Source organism: Hemicordylus capensis, chromosome 2 (genome assembly GCF_027244095.1).
Source record: "Hemicordylus capensis ecotype Gifberg chromosome 2, rHemCap1.1.pri, whole genome shotgun sequence".
Classification (NCBI taxonomy): domain Eukaryota; kingdom Metazoa; phylum Chordata; class Lepidosauria; order Squamata; family Cordylidae; genus Hemicordylus; species Hemicordylus capensis.
The window spans coordinates 219,088,703-219,112,054 of NC_069658.1; the positions used below are offsets into that span (position 1 = coordinate 219,088,703).

The 23,352-nt window shown below is 48.4% G+C and overlaps 1 protein-coding gene across 2 annotated transcripts in view; it reads left to right on the plus strand.

Moving 5' to 3' along the window:
• The window catches only part of LOC128346025 (retinal homeobox protein Rx1), a 32,192-nt gene that overhangs the window by 3,813 nt on the left and 5,027 nt on the right, over window positions 1-23,352 (plus strand). For both annotated transcript variants that reach the window (XM_053298843.1, XM_053298842.1), the window contains exon 2: window positions 20,354-20,604. In XM_053298843.1, coding sequence (XP_053154818.1) covers window positions 20,362-20,604 — 243 coding nt within the window. In that variant the 5' untranslated portion in view covers window positions 20,354-20,361. The remainder of the gene's footprint in view (window positions 1-20,353; window positions 20,605-23,352) is intronic.

Genomic DNA, 23,352 nt, shown 5'->3' on the forward strand with positions numbered 1-23,352 from the left:
CCTTGGGTTAGGGTGGTATAAAAATGCACTAAACAAACAAACAAACAAAATGTTGATCTTTAAAATCCCTTCCTGCTCTCAAATCCTGGTGAGCATTCATGAAGACATGGTGGCCAAGTCATCCCTGATAGCTGGTGTCAAAGGTTAGGCAATGGCTGGGGCCCCAACCCCTCCAGGAGCGCCTCTCGCCAAGGGCCACAGAGCCCAGATTGCTTTTCCATCACCGCAGGACTCATAAACATAAGAACAGCCCTGCTGGATCAGGCCCAAGGAAGCCCATCTAGTCCAGCATCCTGTTTCACACAGTGGCCCACCAGATGCCGCTGGAAGCAACAGGCAAGAGTTGAGAGCATGGCCGCTCTCCTGCTGTTACTCCCCTGCAACTGGAACTCAGAGGCATCCTGCCTTTGAGGCTGGAGGTGGCCTATAGCCCTCCGACTAGTAGCCCTTGATAGACCTCTCCTCCATGAAGTTATCCAAACCCTTCTTAAAGCCATCCAGGTTCTTGGCTATCACCACATCTTGTAGCAGAGAGTTCCACAAGTTGATTATGCATTGTGTGAACAAGTACTTCCGTTTGTTGGTCCTCCAGTACTGGCTGCAAAAGTGGGCCATTTGTCATTTCCGTAAGAAGCAGAGAGGGCTGTTCTACCTCATCTCCTTCTTGGACTGGAGTACAAATGTACACACTGAGAAGGTGGTAAGCAAGTCCGGGCAAAAGCTGAGCTTGTCCCAAAGCCACATAAACGCAGGACCCTAAAACAAGCTTGAGCAAGCAAGCATCAGACCACAGTCCTAGAGATCACTGCCTAGAGATGCACATATCAGACAGTATAAAAATATGACTGCTAGATACATACATAAATAAATAATCCTTAGTGCATTCCTTGAGAGTAAATTTCAGTGAACTCAGTGAAACGTGCTCCTGAGTAAACATGCAAAGGAATGATCTCTTCTCTGCTGATCACAAACTGTTAAAAAAAACCCTCAGTAATACTTCATGCTTTCTATAATTAATGAATGGATGTCTTTATGATCACATTAACATCCCTGAATTTCAGCCCACCAAAGGCCCTTTGGAACTGCACACCCCATGACCGAGCTTTGCTTCGCCCCCTTCCCTGAAAACCCAGGGCTCATCAGATTACGTATCTCAAACAATCTGGTACATGTTTCTCCATCTGTTAGGGAACCATTAGAAATGCCAAGCTTCTAAAAACCAGGTTGGTATGTTGCAGTTAGAAGCAAATGCTGTAACGTTGTTAGGTTCTGGAACAGAATAAGTAACCTAACACACACAGTTAACTAATTACATTTCAAATCATTTAAATACCACAAATTGCAGTATTGTACAACTTTAAAATCACAGGTATATTTTATTTTAAGAAATAGAGGAGGGAGTAGAGCTGGTTTTGTTTCTCTGTCTCAGTTACACAGGAACATAGGAAGCTGCTTTAAACTGAGTCAGACCCTTGGTCCATCTAGCTCAGTATTGTCTACACTGACTGGCAGCAACTCTCCAAGGTTCAGGCAGGGTCTTTCCCTGTCCTAGCTGGAGATGCTGCCAATATTGTCTACTGTGACTGGCCGTAGCTCTCCAAGGTTTCAGATGGGGGCTTTTCCTAACCTAACCTGGAGATGCTGCCAGGGGTAAAACCTGGGACCTTCTGCATGCAAAGCAGATACTTACCACTGAGTTATGGCCACATCCCCAGTTGCCATCAGTGGAACCTGGAATCTGGCTTGTACCTAACAAAGGCTAATCAAATTAAGTTTGCATAAACCCTCCTGCAGTCCAGCCAGCGTGGTGTAGTGGTTAGAGTGCAGGACTAGGACCAGGGAGACCCGAGTTCGAATCCCCATTCAGCCATGAGACTTACTGGGTGACTCTGGGCCAGTAAGGGTGACTCTGGGCCAGTGACTCTGGGCCAGTAAGGGTGACTCTGGGCCAGTAAGGGTGACTCTGGGCCAGTACTTCACAGGGTTGTTGTGAGGAGGAACTTAAGTATGTAGTACACCGCTCTGGGCTCCTTGGAGGAAGAGCGGGATATAAATGTAAATAATAAATACATAAATAAATGTTTAAAATATTACATACTTGTAGGCCTTCCATCAGGCCCCACCTTCAGAGTTCTGCTTAACATCTAGTCTGAATGAGATGTTTCTCACACACTGGCCTCCCTTCCTCTGATCCTGTTCATAAGCTGTGGCCTCGGAGGTGCTGGTGAGGCGGTTAATAATTGTCACCCTATTCCTCCACCAACGGTCAGGGAGAGGGGGTAGGACTGCTCCTCACCAGCAGTGTCTAGGTCCAAATCACTCCCCTCTCTGCAGACCTCCTCATCCCTGGCCATCCAAGCCTTAAATAAAGTCCAGCCATCGGGACAATCCCAACCACCCTCTCCTGACTCCGTCCTCTCCAACGTAGCTGCCTGCATCCTCCCTCCTTCAGCTGCTGCCTGGCTTGCTAGCTGTTGAGGCCTTGCCTTCTTCTCTTCACCACCAGGAGGCAACCTGTTGGGCCATGCTAGCCCATCCACCGTCGATGGGTTCCTGGGTGTCCTGGCTCTCCTGGGCAACATGGGAGGAGAGCTGGTCTTGTGGTAGCAAGCCTGACTTGTCCCCTTAGTTAAGCAGGGTCCACTGTGGTTGCAAATGAATGGGAGACACGATGTGTGAGCACTGTAAGATATTCCCCTCAGGCGATGGGGCTGCTCTGGGAAGAGCAGAAGGTTCCAAGTTCCTCCCTGGCAGCATCTCCAAGATAGGGCTGAGAGAGTTTCCTGCCTGCAGCCTTGGAGAGGCCGCTGCCAGTCTGGGAAGACAATACTGAGCTAGATAGACCAATGGTCTGACTCAGTATATGGCAGCTTCCTATGTTCCTAACCGTGTAAGGTCCGAGTTGGTTTTGCCTGTACCCAGGAGCTGTATTGCCTCCGTCTTCTTGGCCCCCCGACTGGGCGAGTACTCCCCCACCCCCGGTGGCTGGTGGGAAGGCCCGACAATGTTCTTCCAAATGGTGGGGCCTTTAGTTTGAGATAGTCACACATGGTTCATTCGCACACTGGACAGAAGTCACATGGCATTGCCATCCACACATCCGCCGGTATTTTCCCCAAGCTCATAATTGTTGCATGTATTAATGCAGAAAATCCAACATTTTTGAGACCAGTGGCATAGTTATGGTCTGCCCTTTAGTTTGGACAGGACATTGTGCAATCAAAACACTTCCAAAAACAAGCTATTTCTACTGCAGTTGGAAATCCTGCAATTCTGCCATTCTGCGATTGGAAAATTCTGCAATTCGGTGCTACAAGTAGCGTGTCTGGAAGTATCCCTAGCTGACTACTTTGTGAGATTTTTTTCCTTGGTCCTAATCAAGGTATTACACTATTTTGACTTTAAAGAGATTGGGAAATGTTGTTACCACAGAGACAGAAACAAACCCACAGATTGCAAGGGAGTCAAATACCAAGAAATCAAGCTATTTCTTGATATTAAGAGCTCAAAGGTATTGTATTCTGTCTAGTAATCTTTTATGTTTTGTTAGTGGGGATCCTGCAGAATTGCATTCTAAGTGTGGAGGGAGCGGGGTGGAACCAGAAAGAAAAAGGAGGGAAAAGAGAAGGACTAAAATTGAGTTGTTTCTGAATAAAGTCTTAGCTAAATCTTCATAAGATTACTTTGTAGTTACAAAGGAAGCAGTTAGAAAACAAAAGGTTAATTGAATCATGTTGGGGATGCTGGAAACAGTTAACTTGTAGTTAACTTAATAGTTAAGGGGTCATTGATAGGGAGAGTTGGTTTGTATTCTCTTGGAGTATTTCACATTATTCTGTGTAGAAGATGGAATTGGTTGGAGATTATCTTTGGCCTGTTTGTCTTTGGTCATGTGAAAGGATTGTTCTTGTTGCTGTTTACAGAAAAGAAATGAGTAGTTAAGTTTTAAAAACCCACCCAGATTTCTGCATACTTTGACCCACTTCCTTGCACCCGGCTGTACCATACACACAGCAATAGCCTTATGTAATACAGTCCACAAATCTCCCCATACATCCGTCTCAAAGCCCCAGTGTTTATTCCAGGAGTGTTCTTGTCTCCTAGGTTGAATTCCCCAGAAGGCCACATCTTGGAATATGTTTTTTTTAAGTGGTATTAATAAATAATAATAATAATAATAATAATAATAATAATAATAATAATAATAATTCAATTTCTATACCGCCCTTCCAAAAATGGCTCAGGGTGGTATCTGAGTATATGCAACGTTCCTGTCCTGCACTACATGCTGACAATTATGGAAATTGGTTTTTAAAGCAGTCTAAAGGGATGAATAAATTTCCAGCATTCCAGTGAACTTTGTTCTTCATACTACTCTGGGCCTTTTAAAAACATGCATCCAGACACAAAATGTGCAATTTTACAAGAGTATTTGTGCAGTTAAAACATTCGAGACATGGAAAAGTTAGACTGTGTAAGAGCATGTGGTTATTAAGTGACAGATAACTGAGTAGTCCAGGCTTCTCCATCCCCATTTCTCCTCCCTAGAGATGTGGGGTAGAAATTTTTCAGTGTTTTCCAGAAATAATCCCCATATACTTTATTTTCCTATTCTTAATTTTCCCATGGTAATTTTTCCATTCCTGAAGTTTCTACTTGCTACTTGAAAAAATTTACACAAGTGTGGAAAATTAATATCGTGGAGGGGTGGTTTTTGTTGTTGTTTGTTTTTACTGTATACATAGGTCAAGCAACATGCCAAATCAGATCACAATCTGATCTGGCATCAGGAAAATTTTATAGTCATTTTTTGGAGGAAAAATTAATGCAAATTTTATGCAAATGAGGGGGGAATTGCATGGGGGAAATTCTGGGAATTCTTCCAGAACAAAATCTGATCCAGCCTCCAGAAAATCCATAGAAACCCCTCTTTCCTCTGCCAAAGATGCTTCCTGCAGACGCTGCTGCTACACCCTAGTCTTCACCAATATAGCACCCTTTTGCAACCATGCATTGCAAAGGCATGGATTTTCTCTTTTTGCCATCAAAATGTCACAAAATGTGATTCTAGGCACCAAAGGATGTGTACACAGCCAAGGAAAGTACACAGGGGTGTGTTGTAGCAACACAAGCTATACATGCAAATGACACTCATACCATTGTGCAGTTGTGAATTTTCCTTTTAAAAAGCCATGGTTCGACTCAGGGACATCATTGCAGGGGGTGGCTCATGTGGCTCAGGCCCCCAATGAATAGTACAAAACCCCAAATCCCATCAGCCACCTCCTTCTCAAATGCAGGCCAGGTAGTTCTGTGCTGTAGCAGAAACAGCTGCTCTTCGTCTCTCTCTCTCCTCCGCAAAAAGGTGCTGTGCTGGGGACAAAATGGACACTCTAGCCCCCCAATACAGCACTTGTCTCCTCCAGTTTCCTTTGGGGGAAGAATCAGATGTAATTAGTCCTAGGGGGCGTGCCTGAGTTTCATTATCAAAAGGGGTGTGCAGGAGTACCTAGAAGAATACCATAGCCACTCCTCCTGAATCCCAGCGGAACTGGGAGAATTTCTAAAATTAATTTTGGAATTATGTAGAGTTTCCATTCATTCCTCCACCCCACTGTACACACATTTCTGAAGCATGTCCATAAAATGCTGCAGACACGTTTAACCTCGATGGGGCTGTACATACAGCTGGGCCAAGGTCCATGTTGTGTTTCAGTGTTTTACTGGTGCCCATATGTGCTCTTGTGGATTGTGCTGTAAGTGAAATGCACCAAGATGACTTTTGGGGTTTTTTTGGCCAGTGTGTGTGTGATGTTTTCTCCGTGCACATAGGTGATAATGCCAAGGCAGGAGGGTGAAGGCACAGATGAATAGAAAGGCCTGCAAGTGGCAGCACATGGCAAACACAGAGCAGTCTGCGCAGGATTTTTAAAAATGGGAGGATTCTGAATGCACAGATTGCATTTTGGAAGCATGACCAGGGAATCTGGAACTCCAACATTTGGGGAGAAATTTCGCTGAAGACAATTTCAGGGGCGTTCCTGGCTGGCTCCCAGGTGGGCTTGAGCCTTGGCCTTCTTTTTCAAAATCAAGCTCTCCCATAGTCTCATCTACCCCATATCCACCCCAAATTGGGGAAACCCACATCTTCTTTTTAACCCTCATCTTCTTTTCCCCCATCCTGTATGCCCGTAATAGGTACATCTCTCTTTCTCCTCCCCAATACATTTCTCCCCTGCATGTGTGTGTGTGTGTGTGTGTAGATATAGATATAGATATAGATATAGTTATAGATATAGATATAGATAGATCTCTCCCCTTCTTTCCTTTTCTGCACCTCTCTCCCCACATTCCTTCCTTCCTTTTCTGCCCCCCTCTCCTTCCTTCCTTTTCTGCACCTCTCTCTCTCCACATTTCTTCCTTCCTTTTCTGCCCCTTCTCCTTCCTTCCTTTTCTGCATCTCTCTCTCTTTCCTTCCTCTCCTCCCGCTTTCTACCCCTCATTCTAATTTCCAACATTCTGCCACACTTCAGCGTGACCAAAAAGAACAGAATCTGTGGTAAAGCAAATTCGATAAGGGGCAGCCTCTGCTTCTAATGGCTCTGTGTGTGTGTGTGTGTGTGTGTGTGTGTGTGTGTGTGTAACAAGTTAAGTTCCCATGCCACCCTCTTCTTTCTCCCGGCTACTGTTCACCTTTAGGGTTGCCAGCCCTCCAAAGTTGGCCTGGGGTCTCCAGAAACTGGAATCCATCCATCTCCAGACGACTCTTAAAAGCAACCCTGGAGTGAACCAATGTTTCCTTAGCCAGGTGTCAGGGCAGTTCCCTTTCTTGGGGTAGCCCATAAGAACTGCCGTTTCCCCAGTTACCTGGCTTCCTCCTTGGCGAGTCACCAGAGGCCAGAGGGTGTGGACAGAGGGCAGCATAAGGCCAGCGCGCACCGCGTCAGCCGGATCCAGGGATTTAACCAGGATCAGGGCTCTGAGCTGGACCCACGGCTGGTGTCCAGCAGACGTGGGGCACCCAACTTGGGAAGCAGCAACCTCACCAAGAGCTGCGGAGTCCACTGGCTGGGATTGCCCTGGACCTGGAAGCTCACAACGGTAAATAGGCCAGGGCTTGCATTGGGAATGGGTTGCAAAACCATGCCGCTTGGGGCTGGGGTCAGCATGTCAGATTCTTAGGCTCTAGCAGAGTTCCCCGCCCCCTTCAGAATATAATCATAGAATGTTAGAGTCGGAAGGGACCTTGAGGTCTTCTAGTCCAACCCCCTGCTCAGTGCTGGCTCGACGGTCCGTCAGGGCTCACAGATTGGGGCCTGAGCCCCATGCCAATTCCCCTAGTCCCACTCCAGGCCGGCCAAAAGAAGAGGGGGAGGAGGAAGAAGAAGAGGAGAAGGAGAACAGTGGCAGCCAGTGCTGGTGGGTCTGGTGGGTGCAAACAGCTGCCGTTGCATCTCCCTCTCTCTTCCCACCTTGCTGTGGCTTTTTTCTCCCCCACTCTTTTTGTCTTTTCTCCCCTCCGTGGCTCTAACTGGAAAAACCCTCCAACACCACCTGTACTGGCCACTACCCTGTGCTACTTCTTCTCTCACACACCGCACCCAAGACAGACACCCCCCCAGAGACAGGCCCTCACCCCCACCATCCACCAACCCACCTCGAGATGCAGGAAACTGTCACAGCATCCCTGAGAGATGGATGTCCTGCCTCCGTCTGAAAACCTCCAGTGAAGGAGGGCCCATCACTGCATGAGGCAGGCTGTTCCACCGTCCGACAGCTCTTGGAGTCAGGGAACTCCTCCTCAGGTCTAGCCTAAATCTGCTTCACTGCCATGTCCACCCATGGGTGCCGGTCCTGCCCTCAGGAGCAAGAGAGAGGAAGCCCGCTCCTTCTTCTATGGGACAGCCCTTTCGTTTATCTGAAGATGCCTGTCATATCTCCACTTAGGTTTCTATTTTCCAGGCCATACATAGGATCCATAGAGTTGGAAGGGACCTGGGGAGGTCTTCTCATCTAACCCCCTGCTCAGTGCAGGAATCTGCCACAGCATCCCCCAACAGGTTGCCACCCATCTCTGTTTGGAAACCTCCAGCAGGAGAGCCCACCATTCTGCAAGGCAGATGGCTCAACAGCTCTTACCGTTAGGGAATTCCTCCTAGCTGGAATCCTATACCTTTTACTAATAAATAAATAAATAATCCTGTCAGACTTTGAGGTGGCAGAGCAAGGCAAATATTCCATGTTTACTATGATTGTTGTTATTATTGCCATTACGGTGACTGTTATTTTATTTTGAAAAATACTAAGCAGGAAAGAAAATGGCAATTGGAAATAATATTCTTTCATTCATTCATTCATTCATTTTTTCGATTTCTATACCGCCCTTCCAAAAATGGCTCAGGGCAGTTTACACAGAGAAACAACAAATAAATAAGATAAATAAGATGGATCCATGTCCCCAAAGGGCTCACAATCTAAAAAGAAACATAAGATAGGCACCTGCAACAGTCACTGGAGGTACTGTGCTGGGGTGGATAGGGCCAGTTACTCTCCCCCTGCTAAATAAAGAGAATCACCACGTTAAAAGGTGCCTCTTTGCCAAGTTAGCAGGGGACCCCTGCTATTCCCTGCCATATCCCCTTCTAGCAGGGGACCCCTGCTATAATACTGCCCGGGATTTAGGCATTCTTAGGGGATGATCCTGCCAGCAACCCTTAGGAGACCCCTCCAGGTTCTAAGCATCAGAATTGTTTAAAAAGGGGCAGGGAGTCCAGGCTCAGACTGGCCCACCGGGCAACAGGGCATATTCCCGGTGCACCCCACCTGCAGGGTGCCCCTGTGCCCCGCCGCACTCGGCAGCAGTGAATACTCCCACCCTTAAGTACCCATTCTGCTCAAAACCCAGCACCCTCCCCACATACATTCCACCGCCCTCTCATTGCCCCCAGTCCTGCCTTGGGGGAGCCATGGTAACCAGGTCCCTGGGATTTCCATTGCTTTCCCCCCAGCATAGCATTTTCTGCAGATCAAAATCTTCATGTTTCTTTGTAGATGTCCTGCAGTCAGATGTTGCAGCATCAAGTATCCTGCGATAGAGAGGCAAATCTAGCAGTCCGCGGATCTTGTGCAATGTTGAAACATCTTTTTCTGGACTCAGAAACCACAGTGGTTTCTGCTTCTCCTCCCATCTCACTCCATCACCCGGAGCCAGTCCTTGATTTCCAGGAAAGTGCCCCATCTCTGACCCTAGAGAGGTCACCTTGGCAGGAAAACATTCAGCCAAGCCTAGGAGTGCTCCCCCCACACATTCTGCCATCATCATGCCATTTCAGAGAGCGCCTTCTTTTACGTGATCCACACCGGACGTTAAGGTCATCTGAGGAGGTCCGTCTCCAGGTACTACCGGTACGTCTGGTGGCGACTCGGAGGCGGGCCTTCTCTGTAGCCGCTCCTGGGCTGTGGAATGCACTCCCGGCAGAAATCCATAATTTGAACTCTTTATTGACCTTCAGGAGAGCCCTTAAGACTTACCTGTTTGGCCTGGCCTTCCAGGGTTTTTAAATTGTTGTAAGGGTTTGTTTTTTTAATGTACTGGGGTTTTTTTAGGGTTTTAAAATTGTTTTTTAACTGATTGTTTTAAGGTATTTAAAAAAAAATTGGTTGTTATTTTTGACTAATTTTAACTGTTTTTGTTTTGCTTGTAAACCGCCCTGAGCCAAATTAGGAAGGGCAGTATAAAAATCCAATCAATCAATCAATCAATCAATAATTGGGATGGCAGGGCGGGAAACAGGGGCAGCCCAAGGTGTGTGGCCTGAGGTGAGGCGTGAAGTGCCACCTTGCCCCATGCCCCGGTGGGGACCAGCCCCCTTTCAAAGTGGACCCTTGCAAGCTTTGAAATTAGCACAGGGTGTGTGGGGAGGAGAAATAAATGGTTGCCAACAGCAGCCTCCCCTTCTCTCCTTGTGCTGTTTGAGAGCTTTGCAAGGCGTGTGAGGAGAGGGTCAGCTCCATCTGATGGCAACAGCCGGGGGCCTCTTGCTGCGCTATGGGTGCCCCCCAAATTGGTTACCCGAGGCAACCACCTCGGCATGCCTCACTAAAGGGCTGCCACTGGGGGAAGAAATCTTTCAAAGTGAAATGGCGAGAAGCAAAGAAACCTTCTCTCTTGTTTTCTATCGTAATGCATTCCACACAGTCCCGTTTTTAAGCGAACCAATGGATTTGCAATTTTGGCATGGGCATGTGGAACGTAAGTGCATTGAGCTGTGGAAGCAGTGACCGTGGGCAGAACATGGAAGCTGGCCAGAAATAGTTCCTAGAACATTGGTGCAAGTGGATCGAGTCTGAGGCCCTTGGCTCAGAGGCCAAGGGCCAGATCTTGGCTTTTGGCAGGAGCTTTTCCACACAGGGCTTTTAGCTCGCATCTCCTCCGGAATGGAGGATGTGCGTTCACATATTGGCCATATTTATCCTGAAGTCCCTGAGAGGTATCAGGGAGCACTTCACACAAAATTCAGGATTTTTAATTGTGTGTTAGAGTGTGGCCTGATTTATATCGGGGTTAAAACAAATCCACTTTTTGCGTCGTCTTTTTTGGGGGGGGGCGAGGGGGACTTTGAACTGGCAGTAAAGCCTGTGGTCTGATAATGCTCCAGCAAGAATTCTTCTGTGCTTGGCCTCCGAGAATCCTCTAAGTGGGATCTTCTAAGTGGGAGGTAGGAGGGGTACATAGCTCCGTGGAGGAGCATCTGCGTTGCACACAGACGGTCCCAGGTTCAACCTGGTACAACCTGGCTTTCCCCAGGTAGGGCTGGGAAAGACTCTTCTCTGGCTGAAAGCATGCAGAGCCGCTGCCAATCAGAGCTCAGTGGACCAAAGGTCTGACTTGGTATGAGGCAGCTTCCTGTGTCTGTATGCAGTGGCCGTCACTGGCTAGCCGTGGAAACAGAACGAGAATTTGGAGGCCAAAATGAGACAGCTTCCCTCATCCTGCCCAAAGACCAACTGGGCAGGCGATAGGATCAATGGCAGGATAAGAAGCATATATTGGAGGGGGGGTAAAAGGAGCAATGTGCAATCTGGTGAGGGGGACAAGCTCTTAATATTACATGTAGAAAAAGGACTTTATTTAATTTATTTATCTAACATATTTGTATACCACCCAAGTCTCTGGGTGGTTTACAACAAAACAATAAAAACAACAAGTAAAAAGATTAAAACATTACAACAATTTAAAATTTAAAACCATGTTAAAACTATTTAAAACCATCAAACTATTAAAACAGTGAGGAGATCCTCACCATCAGCAAAAAGTGGGCTAACGGAGCCTAGGCTCCTGGCAGCAAACCCTCCTAATTCCCCCTCCCCTTAGCTGAGGTTAGCAGAGTGAGCGCTCTGCCAACCCCGTCTTTTTTTATCGTGAATTGCCGCGGTACGGCAACACATGAGGAGACCCCCGCCGGGAGGCTGAAACAAGTTCCCCGGCCCTGGGGCTCTCTCCAGGACACCCCTCACACTCGTGCGGGGCATCCTGAACTTCCGGGGGCCGTGTGGCCCCCGATCCCCCAGCCCCCGTTGGCTCCGTGACGGAGCCAGCAGTCGTGTGGGCAGCCGATCCGACCACCCAGGGCTGCCTGCATAATTGTCTGCAGGGAGACTAAGCCCGCTCTCCCCGCAAACCCGCGTGAACAAATGAACAAATGTCTTGACTCCCTTTTAAAAAGTTGTGACAGTTGGGGAAGCTCTTATTTCAGCAGGGAGCGCGTTCCAAAGCCTTGTTGATTTATGATCAATGATCAGATACACAAAAGCCAAAACACTCCCCATATACAACAGGTACAGCAAATCAACTTCAGTATACTAATAATAGCAAGATCAAATTGCATCTTAGCGGTGGTCCTTTGCTGTCTGATTTTCATGGCTGCCAAGCAAATGTTTGCTGCCTTTCACATAATATCTACACACTCAGTGAGGATAAAACGTGTTTCGTAAGACTCATCCCTACCTGGGCTATTCGATAACAAGGGTGTAATCAAGCTGGCACGGACATTTTGACAGAAGGAGCAATACAAAAGAACATGCTGTATTGTCTCGAGCATTCCCTCACCACAAGGACGACAGATTCTATTGAGGCATTTTATTATACTCACGTTACATGTAAACAAACCCTTTTTAATGGTCTTTGACCAGATGTAACAATATAGTAGTAATGTAATACCAGATAAGAACATAAGAACAGCCCTGCTGGATCAGGCCCAAGAATGCCCATCTAGTCCAGCATCCCGTTTCACACAGTGGCCCACCAGATGTCTCTGAGAAGCCAGCAGGCAAGAGGTGAGGGCCTGCCCTCTCTCTTGCTGTTGCTCCCCTGCAACTGGTACCCAGAGGCACCCCAGATATGATATAGCAGTAAGTAGTATCAACAGTAAAGGATATATATATAAAAGTATTAAAAAATAGCACACAAAGCATGCTGCAAGACCAAATTTAGTCATCAGATGGGGGCTGTGGACCCGGGGCCCGGAGTACCTAACAATGCCTCAAGGCCAAATGTGGGCAGGCAGTTCAGCACCCACCTTAGGCGGGAGTTATGGGGTTGTGAGGAAAACCTCTCCCAAAGAAGAAACTGGACAGAGAGCATGTTGTGCGTGTGCACGGTAGGAGAGCCGGTCTTGTGGTAGCAAGCCTGACTTGTCCCCTTAGCTAAACAGGGCCTGCCCTGGTTGCATATGAAAGGGTGACTTGATGTGTGAGCTTTGTAAGATATTCCCCTCAGGAGATGGAGCCACTCTGGGAAGAGCAGAAGGTTCCAAGTTCCCTCCCTGGCAGCATCTCCAAGATAGGGCTAAGAGAGACTCCTGCCTGCAACCTTGGAGAAGCCGCTGCCAGTCTGGGTAGACAATACTGAGCTAGATGGACCAATGGTCTGACTCAATATATGGCAGCTTCCTATGTTCCTATGAGGGGAGAAGACCACCAGTAGCTGATGGGCGTAATGAAGGAAGTAGGCAGGAAGCGTCCCTCTCCAGGGGGTGTCTCATCTGACTCAGACTTTTATAATTTCTGTTTTTAACTGTTAATTGTTTTTAATTGTTTTGTTTTAATGTAAACCACCCGGAGCCATTTTTGGAAGGGCAGTATAGAATGAATAAATGAATGTGTGATAACCGATGGCCTCAGAAGGGGAAACTCCACTCCATCATGCAGCACCAGCCCTGCATGCAGAAAGGTCCCAGTTACACATCTCCAGGTAGGTCTGGGAAAGACTCCTGTCTGCAGCCCAGGAGAGCTGCTGCCAGTCAGTGCAGGCAAAACCGAGCTAGATGGACCAATGGTCTGACTCAGTAGGAGGCAGCTTCCTTCCTCATCAGCGGGTTTATCTCTAGGAGCATTTTCAGATTCCAGAGGAGAAGTGATCTAAAAGCCCTGTCCAGAAATGCAGTGAGTTTATTTAGGGGATAGAGCTGTAGCTCCAGAGAGTCTGCTTTACATGCAGAAGGTCCTCGGTTCGATCCCTGGCAGCATCTCCAGGAGCTTTCCCAGAGAGTGGGCTATACAGCGGGATTAAGAGGGGTGAAGTGGATATTTCAAATTTGCCTTACAAATGATGCAAAAAGTGGATTTATTTTACCCTGCCTAGACATAAATCAGGCTAGACTAGAGTTGCCAAGCTCCCCGGAATTCCGGCTTTCACCTGGATTTTAAGCATCTCGTCCAGATTGCTTAGCCCACCCAGATTTGCCCGGATTTTAGTTTTCTGTTGTTGTTGTTGTTGTTGTTGTTATTATTATTATTATTATTATTATTAAAGCTAAGCTCTAGCCCTTGTCGAAGCAGATTTATGGAACAAAACGTGCAGTCACTATTCTGTTCAAAAATTATTTCAAAGCCAATTTACATAATATGCAAATTAGGCACCCAGATTGGGAACGCCAGACTATGGCTAGACCCTAGGCTAGACTCCAATGAGCAATAAAAAACCCGAATCATGTCTGGAGTTTGCAGGGACTTTGACTTATATCATCGCAGGGATGAGATGTGAATGCACACTTGCTCTTCTGTGGCTAATCAAAGTAAAATTGCTCCAGGTAGGGCAGGGAGAGACCTCTGCCCGAAGCACTGGAGAGCTGCTGCCAGTCAGAGTCAAGCAGATAGTACTGAGCTGGATGGACCAAAGGTCTGACTCAATATAAGGCAGCTTCCTCTGCGCCTATATCCAGCCAGGTCTGTGAGGGTGTAGATGAACACGGCCTTGCAGTTCGGGATGCACACCACAGGCTCATTGAATAGGATCCCACCCCTCAGATTGTGGCACATGTACATGTGAGATTATACCCATGGTTTTAAGGAAACCTGCCTCATTCATTTGCATAGGAAGGATTGTTGCCGTATGCGGGACTGATCCTGGAAGAACAGTCTGCCCAGGAGTGAGGTTTGCTCCCCACCCTGCCCTTCCAATGGTGGTTACTGCTGAATGGCTTTAAAAGGGGGTTAGATAAATGCATGGAGGATAGGTCTATCTATGGCTACTAGCCTGAGGGCTTATAGGCCACCTCCAGCCTCAGAGGCAAGATGCCTGAATACCAGTTGCAGGGGAGCAACAGCAGGAGAGAGGGCATGCCCTCACCTCTTGCCTGTGGGCTTCTCAGAGGCATCTGGGAGTTATTCACACATGGCTTCATGCTACCGGGTAAATGTTGAGCGAAGCCACTTTGAAATACACTTGCGGCATCTGAGGGAAGCAACCCCTCCCCTCTGCTGTCAGGTTTTCTTTTGGTGCAGGTTCACCTTGCATGCCTCTGTGTTTTCCTTCTAGCCAATGTGGGGAGGAGAGATTCCTAAAGTCTATATCTGCATTCCTAAAAGAGTGTATCCCTCTTATTATGTTAATGATTCTACACCAGTGCCTCTCCCTAATTGCTCCGGCGTTTTCAGAAAAACTCGCTTAACACTGGCATTTAAAAAACCCAGAAATACCTCGAGATAAGCTAGAATTCGGAAAGAAAAGCCCAATTTGTGTGTGGAGTGGGTCCAAGGATCTGGAAGGGACTCCTGGGTAAGTTTGGCTGGAGTGTGACCGCACACACTCTCTTCCAAAGGAGATTCGGGGTAACGGCCCTGTCTGTAAAGCCTCCCGGTGGGCCACTGTGTGAATCAGGATGCTGGACTAGATGGGCCTTCTTGGGCCTGATCCAGCAGAGCTGTTCTTATGAGAACAGGAGGCATCCTAGAGCTGTGATTGCTCTCCTTCCTTCTGGGAAGTTTCAGAGACACCCGCCCCCACTCTTGGGATTCTTCCCCCGCTTTTATGTAGATTTCATGTGCACAGTATCATTTTGATTTCATTCAACCTCCTATAATAATAAATACTAATAAATACTATTAGTATTTCAGCAGCAGCAGGAACAATGTTCTCAAAGCTGTTTACAGAGCAAAAGGAATGAGAAAATGGTCCCCTGTGCAGAATTTTTTTTTTTAAAGGGAAGCACCAGCAACAGCCACTGAAGGGATGCTCGGTTGGGCTGAACAGGGCCCCTTGCTTGCCCCTGCTAAATGGAAGAGAGCCACCACTGGGAAGAGTGCCTCTTGGGGACGATTCCCCAAACTATTTTCTAGGAAAGATGCTGAGCCTTCTGTAGACAGGACTATTAATATTGAGGGAAAATGCTGGAAGCTGCCCAGAGACAGAGCAGTATCTCTCAATCAGAGGCTATTCCCACGAGCAGTAAAAATCGGGCTAGGTGAGCCTAGCCCAATTTTTGCTGCTCGTGTACACCGCCGGGCTTGCAGATGAGCCCGGTAGCTTACAAGCAGCTAGCCTGCTTGAGTAGCCCGCCCCTTAGCCCTGGTTAGCGGAGTGAGCACTCTGCTAACCAGGGTTAATGAAGCGAGCACTCCACTAACCGGGGTTAACGGATCGTGAGTTGCTGCGGCGTGGCTCCGCGCCGCAGCAACTCATGAGGAGACCCCCGACCAGGGGGCTGAAAAGCAGCCTCCCGGCTCGGGGGTCTCTCCAGCATGCCGTCTGTGCTCGTGCAGGGCATGCTGGAACTACCAGGGGCCACACGGCCCCCAAACTCCCCAGCCCCTGCCGGCCCCATGATGGAGGCAGCTGTCGTGTGGGTGGGCAGCCCAGGCAGGACTTGCTGCTCACAAACCCTCTCCAGGCTCTTCTCACGGATCGTGAGAAGAGCCTCAAAGACAACGATAAAATGTTGTCGATGTTGTCAGAGAAGTTGACATGACAATGGGCAGGAATGCCCTCCAGAGATCACTCCATGGAGAGAGAGTACACCATTTGTTTATGGGGACCCTAATGCCAACCCTGCCCTAATCCTGACTCCTCTGCAAAAATGACTGCAATTTTACCCCAATTGTTTAGGGGATAGGAATAAAGAAAGGGTGATAACACGCAGAAAGCTGTACATGAAACAATGCTATCACCTATGCTCCATATCTATGGAGACAGACGTTGCCAACAGACACTTTGAGCATTTGTCTCCTGAGTTGGTACTGATGGCCAAAATTTGTGAGCTTGGCTCATGGGCCATTTACCACCTGCTTTTACCTGTTCATTTGCTCAGGCCAAAAGCACAGGGTGGCACTAAAGGCACAGCGCCCAGGGGCCTCACAAATGACTCCCAGCCTGTACCCTACCCCCAGGGAGGACTGGGCCTAGCCAGTGGTCAGAAGCCAGCATCTGGACGGGCCCCCTTCCCCGATCTTGGCAAGTCATAAGAACATAAAAACAGCCCTGCTGGATCAGGCCGAAGGAAGCCCATCTAGTCCAGCATCCTGTTTCATACGGTGGCCCACCAGATGCCACTCGAAGCCACAGGTAGGAGTTGAAGGCATGCTCTCCCTCCTGCTGTTACTCCCCTGCAACTGGTACTCAGAGACATAATGCTTTTGAGGCTGGAGGTGGCCTTTCGCCCTCCGACTGGTAGCCATTGAAAGTCCTCTCCTCCATGAAGTGATCCAAGCCCCTCTTAAAGCCATCCAGGTTGTTGGCTGTCACCACATCTCGTGGCAGAGAATTCCACAAGTTGATTATGCATTGTGTGAAAAAGTACTTCCGTTTGTTGGTCCTAGATTTCCTGGCATTCAATTTCATGGGATGACCCCTGGTTCTAGCGTGATGTGAGAGGGAGAAGAATTTCTCTCTATCCACTTTCTCCGCAACATGCATGATTTTATAGACCAGTGGCAAACAAATCAAAATGTTGCATTTTCAAAGATGAGGGCTCCTCGAAGAACCCAGTTTTTTTTCCTTTTCAAAAGTAGGTCCGTCCAGACTGTCAACCACCAGGGCCATCGCCCCAGGGGGTCAGAGGTGCCCCACAGGCACTGTGTCCTCAACAACTGTGCCCCAAACCTGGAGCCAGCCTGGTCTTCAAAGGGACTGAAGGGAGACATCCTCTAGATGTGGTACAAGGCATCTATGCACGCACACACACACACACCCGCAGGCGTGCTGGAGTGCTTCAGCCCACGCCTCTTGTCTGTCTCCCAGGAAATCATTCTCTGGGCAAACAAACTGATCACATTTCTTATTTCAGAAATGCCCGGGGATTATGGATGTTTTCCGGTGTCTTTTATTTAAACGTTTCTGCTAGATCCCTGCAGATAAAAAAAGGGGGTTTGCTAATCCTGATCAAGCGCAGCAGAAAGATTTCAGCACCACTGGATAAAAGGCTTAGTGGGAGAATGTTCCAAGGTCTGAAAATGCTTATCAAGGCCAGCCTGGCGGACATCGCGAAGGAAACATCCACGTCTGTTTGCAGGAGCCCCATAAGCATCCCTCCCTCTCTTCTCCCCAGAACTAGAAGGCAGAGCCTTGATTTGGGGAGAAGGGAGGGTTGCTACTGTCCTCTGGAAACTTCCTGGCTGTTTTGGGATTAAACCAGTGTTTCCTGAACATTTTTGTGCCATGGCACACCTACATTAATTACATTTGTGTCATGGCACACTCGCCTGCTTTTTTCTTTTTCTGGTGCTGCATTATGGAGCACCTCAGCCCAGGAGGCAAGGAGTTCGAAGTGAGGAGTCGGCCTTGCTTTTGGGGCTGACTCGCCCCCTTCTGTGTCACTTCCCTCTCGCAGCATTACGGGGCGAGTCAGCCCCAAAAGTGAGGAATTAAAAATCCCCACTCTGGGGGCCGATTTGCCTGTGCTCACCAGCTAGTGGTTGGGAAACACTGGATTAACCCAGCCCAAACCAAACTGCTCTGTAGAGTCTCCGCCAGGTCAGGCTAAGATCTGCCCAGCCCAGAATCCTTTTCTAAACAGCAGCCAGATAGATGCTTCTGGGCTCACTTTGCACGATTGCTCCCCTGTAACTGGTTCTCACAGGCAGACTGCTCCTGAACATGGAAGTTCTACTTGTAGCTAGTAGTCTTCCATAAGAAGATTCCTGCAGAATCAGCTCAGAGGGGCCCATCTGCGCACAATTGTCTTCCTAGCAGCAGCCAGCCGTCATGCTGCCAGGGGAGGCACATATGGGAAAGGTGCCCAGCAGCTATGGTAGACTTACTCAGGAGCAGAGGTGGATTCCAGGCTGGGCCAGGGACAGGACTACACAGTTCAGTAGCTGCAGCAGGAGCAGGCAGGCCAGTCATTGCACTCCAAGGTCCTGCATTGGGAGGCTAAGCAGCAAGGAGCACACAGTATTGGAGAGTGTCCTCCCACAGAGAGAGCATGAGCCCTGCTACAGCATGGAGGGATCTTGCTGGGAAGCCGGGGAGCTGGTTCTGTAGTTCAAGGAGACCCCGTTTGTAGGGTGTGTGTGTCTGAGGGTAGAGTTGCCGTGTCCCCCAAAATACCGGGTTTCACCTGGATTGTAAGTATCTCACCCAGCTTCCTGGGTTCTTAATGTATCGGGTTCTTAATGTATCAGGTTTTAGCTGTTTTATTGTATTTTAACATTTTTGTTTTCGATCACTGGTTGATTTTAACTGTTTGTGGTATTTGTGAACCGCCCTGAGCTATTTTGTAAGGGTGGTCTAGAAATCGAACAAATAGAATAAAATAAATAAATAATTTCGGCTTTCCAGCCCTTGCAGAAGCAGAGTTATGGAGCAAAACATGCAGTCACTATTCTGCTCAGAAATTACTTTCCAGCCAGTTTACATAATATGCAAATTTGGCACCCAGATTTGGAAAGCCAGAATATGGCAACCCTATCTGAGGGTCCTGGTTCCTCTATGGCAGGGCCAGAGTCCAGTCTGTTGGTGGGGCCGTGATAGGGGCATGATTTGAACCACACCCTTCTCCCCAGGGTCCATAGACTCCTCAGAATCCGATAGGGGCTCTATGGTCACCGGTTGTGAGGCCGAGATCATGTCAATCTCCCACGAGGGCCTTGCCTTCACGCTCCTCATCTGAAGAACCCAACTCCCTGGTGCATTCAGTCACCATTCTCACTGTGCAGTGCTGTATTGTGTGGCTCCTTTAAGGGAGGCGGAGCCCTCTTGAGCCCCGGCACCATCTTGGAAAGTGTGCACGGAATGCTGAGGAAGTGTAGCCCTTCTCCTTCCTTTTATCCTAGAGTTCCTTCGCTCTCTTAAAGGGCCCTCCCAGCAGTGAGGAAAGCTCAGTACGGCTAAAGTAAAGTGTGCCGTCGAGCCGGTGTCGACTCCTGGCACCCACAGAGCCCTGTGGTTGTCTTTGGTAGAATACTGGAGGGGTTTACCATTGCCATCTCCCATACGATACGAGATGATGCCTTTCAGCATCTTCCTATATCACTGCTGCCCTTTAGGTGTTCCTCATAGACTGGGAAACAGACCAGTGGGGATTCGAACCGGCAACCTCTGGCTTGCTAATCAAGTCATTTCCCTGCTGCGCCATTCGGTGGCTACCTACTACCAATATTCATATACCACTCTTCAACCCAAGTTCTCAAAGTGGTTTACACAGAAAAACACATAAATAAGATGGTCCCCTGTCCCCAAAGGGCTCACCATTTAAAAAGAAACACGGGTCAGATATCAGCAACAGTCACTGGAGGGATGCTGTGCTGGGGATGGATAGGGCCAGTTGCTCTCCCTTGCCAATGTATTATTTTAAAATGTATTAACGTATTGTTTTAAAAAGTGCCTCTTTGCTCAGTTAGCAGGAGCAGAGGTCAGCACAATGGGAAATGGCTCTCACCTTGACGTTTTCCAAAGTGTAAGACCGGAGGGTGTTTTTGTTTGTTTGTTTGATTAAACCACCACACAGTGACTCTGCACCACATCAGTGGACAGTGGGCCATCACATCACATGCCCTCCGGTGCCGTATCCTGCTATTCTGCCAGGGGGGAAACTGAGCTCTTTAAAATCTGACTGATCCTTCATTCAACGACTTGCAGGCATCAAGATGTTCCTCAGCAAATGCGAGGGGGAGCTGGGCGAGCTGAGGAAGAGCTTGGACAGCGAGAGCACCACGCCGGAGAATCCCGATGAGGAGCAGCCCAAGAAAAAGCACCGGCGAAACCGTACCACGTTCACCACCTATCAGCTGCATGAGCTGGAGAGGGCCTTTGAGAAATCGCACTATCCAGACGTCTACAGCCGTGAGGAGTTGGCCATGAAGGTTAACCTGCCGGAGGTCAGAGTGCAGGTGAGAGAGATGTGGGTGCTCTGACATGCCCCCAGGAGTGGAAGCTGTGTGTTGCCAGAAGAACAAGACCGCCATGGGTCTAGCATGCATACGAAGCAGAAACACTATTGTGATTGCTTACCACAAGTCTATGTAGTTGTCTAGTTCCATTCGTATATATGCCATGGAATTACACAGAAGCATCCGATTCTCAACCAATCAAAGCTGGCAGTTTGCCCACTTTGAGTTGAATTCACAGACTTGCCACCATGGAAATGCTCCAAAGGAGCCCTTGGAAAAAGCCTCAGAAGTTAAAGACACAAATCTCACTTAGCAGTCACGCCCTTCATGAATCTGTCCACTGGACTTTGATTTATTTTCAGCTACAAACCTCCCATAAGCACAAACCTTCAGGCATGCCCAGTGGAAATTGGGGTTGTTTCGCGTGAACACTTACTGGGGTCCCAGGACACCGTAATGACATAAGAGCAAGGGCGGAGCCACCATTGAGTAGACGGGCTCAGATATCCCAGCCGTGAGCCTCTGAAGGGCTACATGAGCCCTTCAGAATTCATTCCTAGCCAGTATTGGCTGGCTGGGTGCATTTATTTGCCTTTCTTCTCTCCCTCACTGGAGGGAGAGGAAGGGAAATAAATGGCTGGGAATGAACTCCAGAGGGCCTGTGCAAGCCCTCCAGAGACCAGGCCACGCCCATTTTGCCCATGGGCGCCTTTATTTCCCGTTCTCTTCCTCCAGGAAAGGAGAGAAAGGCAAATAAATGCACCCAGCTGGGAATGAGCTCTGGAGGCCGCCTGCTGGCCTTCCAGTGATTGGGCCACGCCCATGTGATTTTACATGCAAAGGGCGTCACTGGTGCACACACAGCAGGGCCACTGGGGGCGGGCAGAACCTGTGCCTCCATTCCCTTTCTCCACCACTGATGCAGTTGTTATAAAATTGCCCTGCTGCAGCCATGTACAGTGGGGCGGAGGGAGAGGAAGTCCTGCCCCCACCGCATCAGCAGCATGACCCGCTGCTCAGCTTACAGCAGGGCTTGTCTGAAGAGGGGAAAGACCAAACCACAAAGGTGGGTGCTTCTGAGATTGGATTGATTTAGTCTCAATCACGGAAGCACCCGCCATCACTAGAGTTGCCATGCCCCCCAGAATTTCGGGTTTCACCAGGATTTTAAGCATGTCACCCAGATTGCTTAGCCCACCCAGATTCGCCCGGATTTCAGCTTTCATTACCAAAAAAAAAAAAAAGCTAAACTCTAGCCCTTGTAGAAGCAGAGTTATGGAGCAAAGCGTGCAGTCACTATTCTGCTCAAAAATCATTGTCAAGCCAATTTACATGATATGCAAATTCGACACCCGGATTTGGAAAACCAGAATATGGCAACCCTAGCCATCACGCTTACAGCTCTTCCCTCTTCAGACAAGGCCCACTGTAAGTATGAGAGGCAGCGTGGTGTAGTGGTTGGAGTGCTGGGCTAGGACCGGGGAGACCCGAGTTCGAATCCCCATTCAGCCATGAGACTTACTAGGTGACTCTGGGCCAGTCACTTCTCTCTCAGCCTAACCTACTTCACAGGGTTGTTGTGAGGAGAAACAAGTATGTAGTACACCGCTCTGGGCTCCTTGGAGGAAAAGCGGGATATAAATGTAATAAATAAATAAATAAGTATGAGCGCTGGGGCATGCTGCCAGTTTATTAAGTGGGGGCAGGACTTCCTCCTCCTCCACCTTGCTGACCACGGCTGCAGCAGGCGGTTTTGTAACGGCTGGATGAGGCTATAGTGTTTCTACTTTGCATGTATCCTAAGCCCATGATGCTCTTGTGGCAACACAAACTAATCTTGTGGCTACTCTGAGCTGCAGAGTCGAGTCATCTCACATTTAATTGGTTCCCCTGTGGAAACAATTCTGGACTCATAGAAAAGTAGCACATTGGGGGAACAGGAGTCATGCTCATTTTCTGTGTACATGGAGGCCCGTCCCCCGCCCACTGACCCAAGGAACAGCATTCAAAGGTGAGATGCAGACAGCTTTAAAAAGGCTTTATAACATTCATCTATCAGTGCTGTTAGTCACGACAGCTTAATAGAGCCTCTATATTCAGTAGCTGTATACCTCTGAATATACATCTGATTACTATGTGTTGGGGTGGGCCATAGAATGGGGGATATTTGTGGGCTTGCCAGAAGTAGCTGGCCAGCCACTGTGGGAAAGACCCTTGGTTTAAACCAGCATGGCTTCTTATAATCTCATGAGCTCCCCTACCTGCATTCTAAAATGGTACAGTCTAGAAATAGCTGTTTGACGTGAGTTTGATGCTCAGTATGGATTTCAAGTTAGCCAATGGTGAAGGCAGCAGCCTGTATCTGTCTTCCTGATTGGTCACTGATCCAAGCCATTCTAGCCACAAAAGCAGCACCATCTGCTGGCCAGTTGATGACTTGCACATTGCTACTACTACAAATATTCATACTACTTTTCAGCAAGAGTTCTTAAAGCAGTTCACATGGAAAAATAAATTGCACAGGAGGAATCCAGTATTTGTTAGGATTCAACCTGGGCCTTTGAAAACATGTGAAGCGGTAAAAAAAGACCAGGGTGTATCTGCACATGTGAAAAGTGCCTTCCCCTACCAAGACATAGCCACAACCTCTCCCTGCACAAAAAAGGCTGTGAAAGTTGGTGGCTTGCAGAGGCTTCAGCCTTGAAATATTATGGGGAATATGGAGGGCATTTTTGGGACTTCATGCTG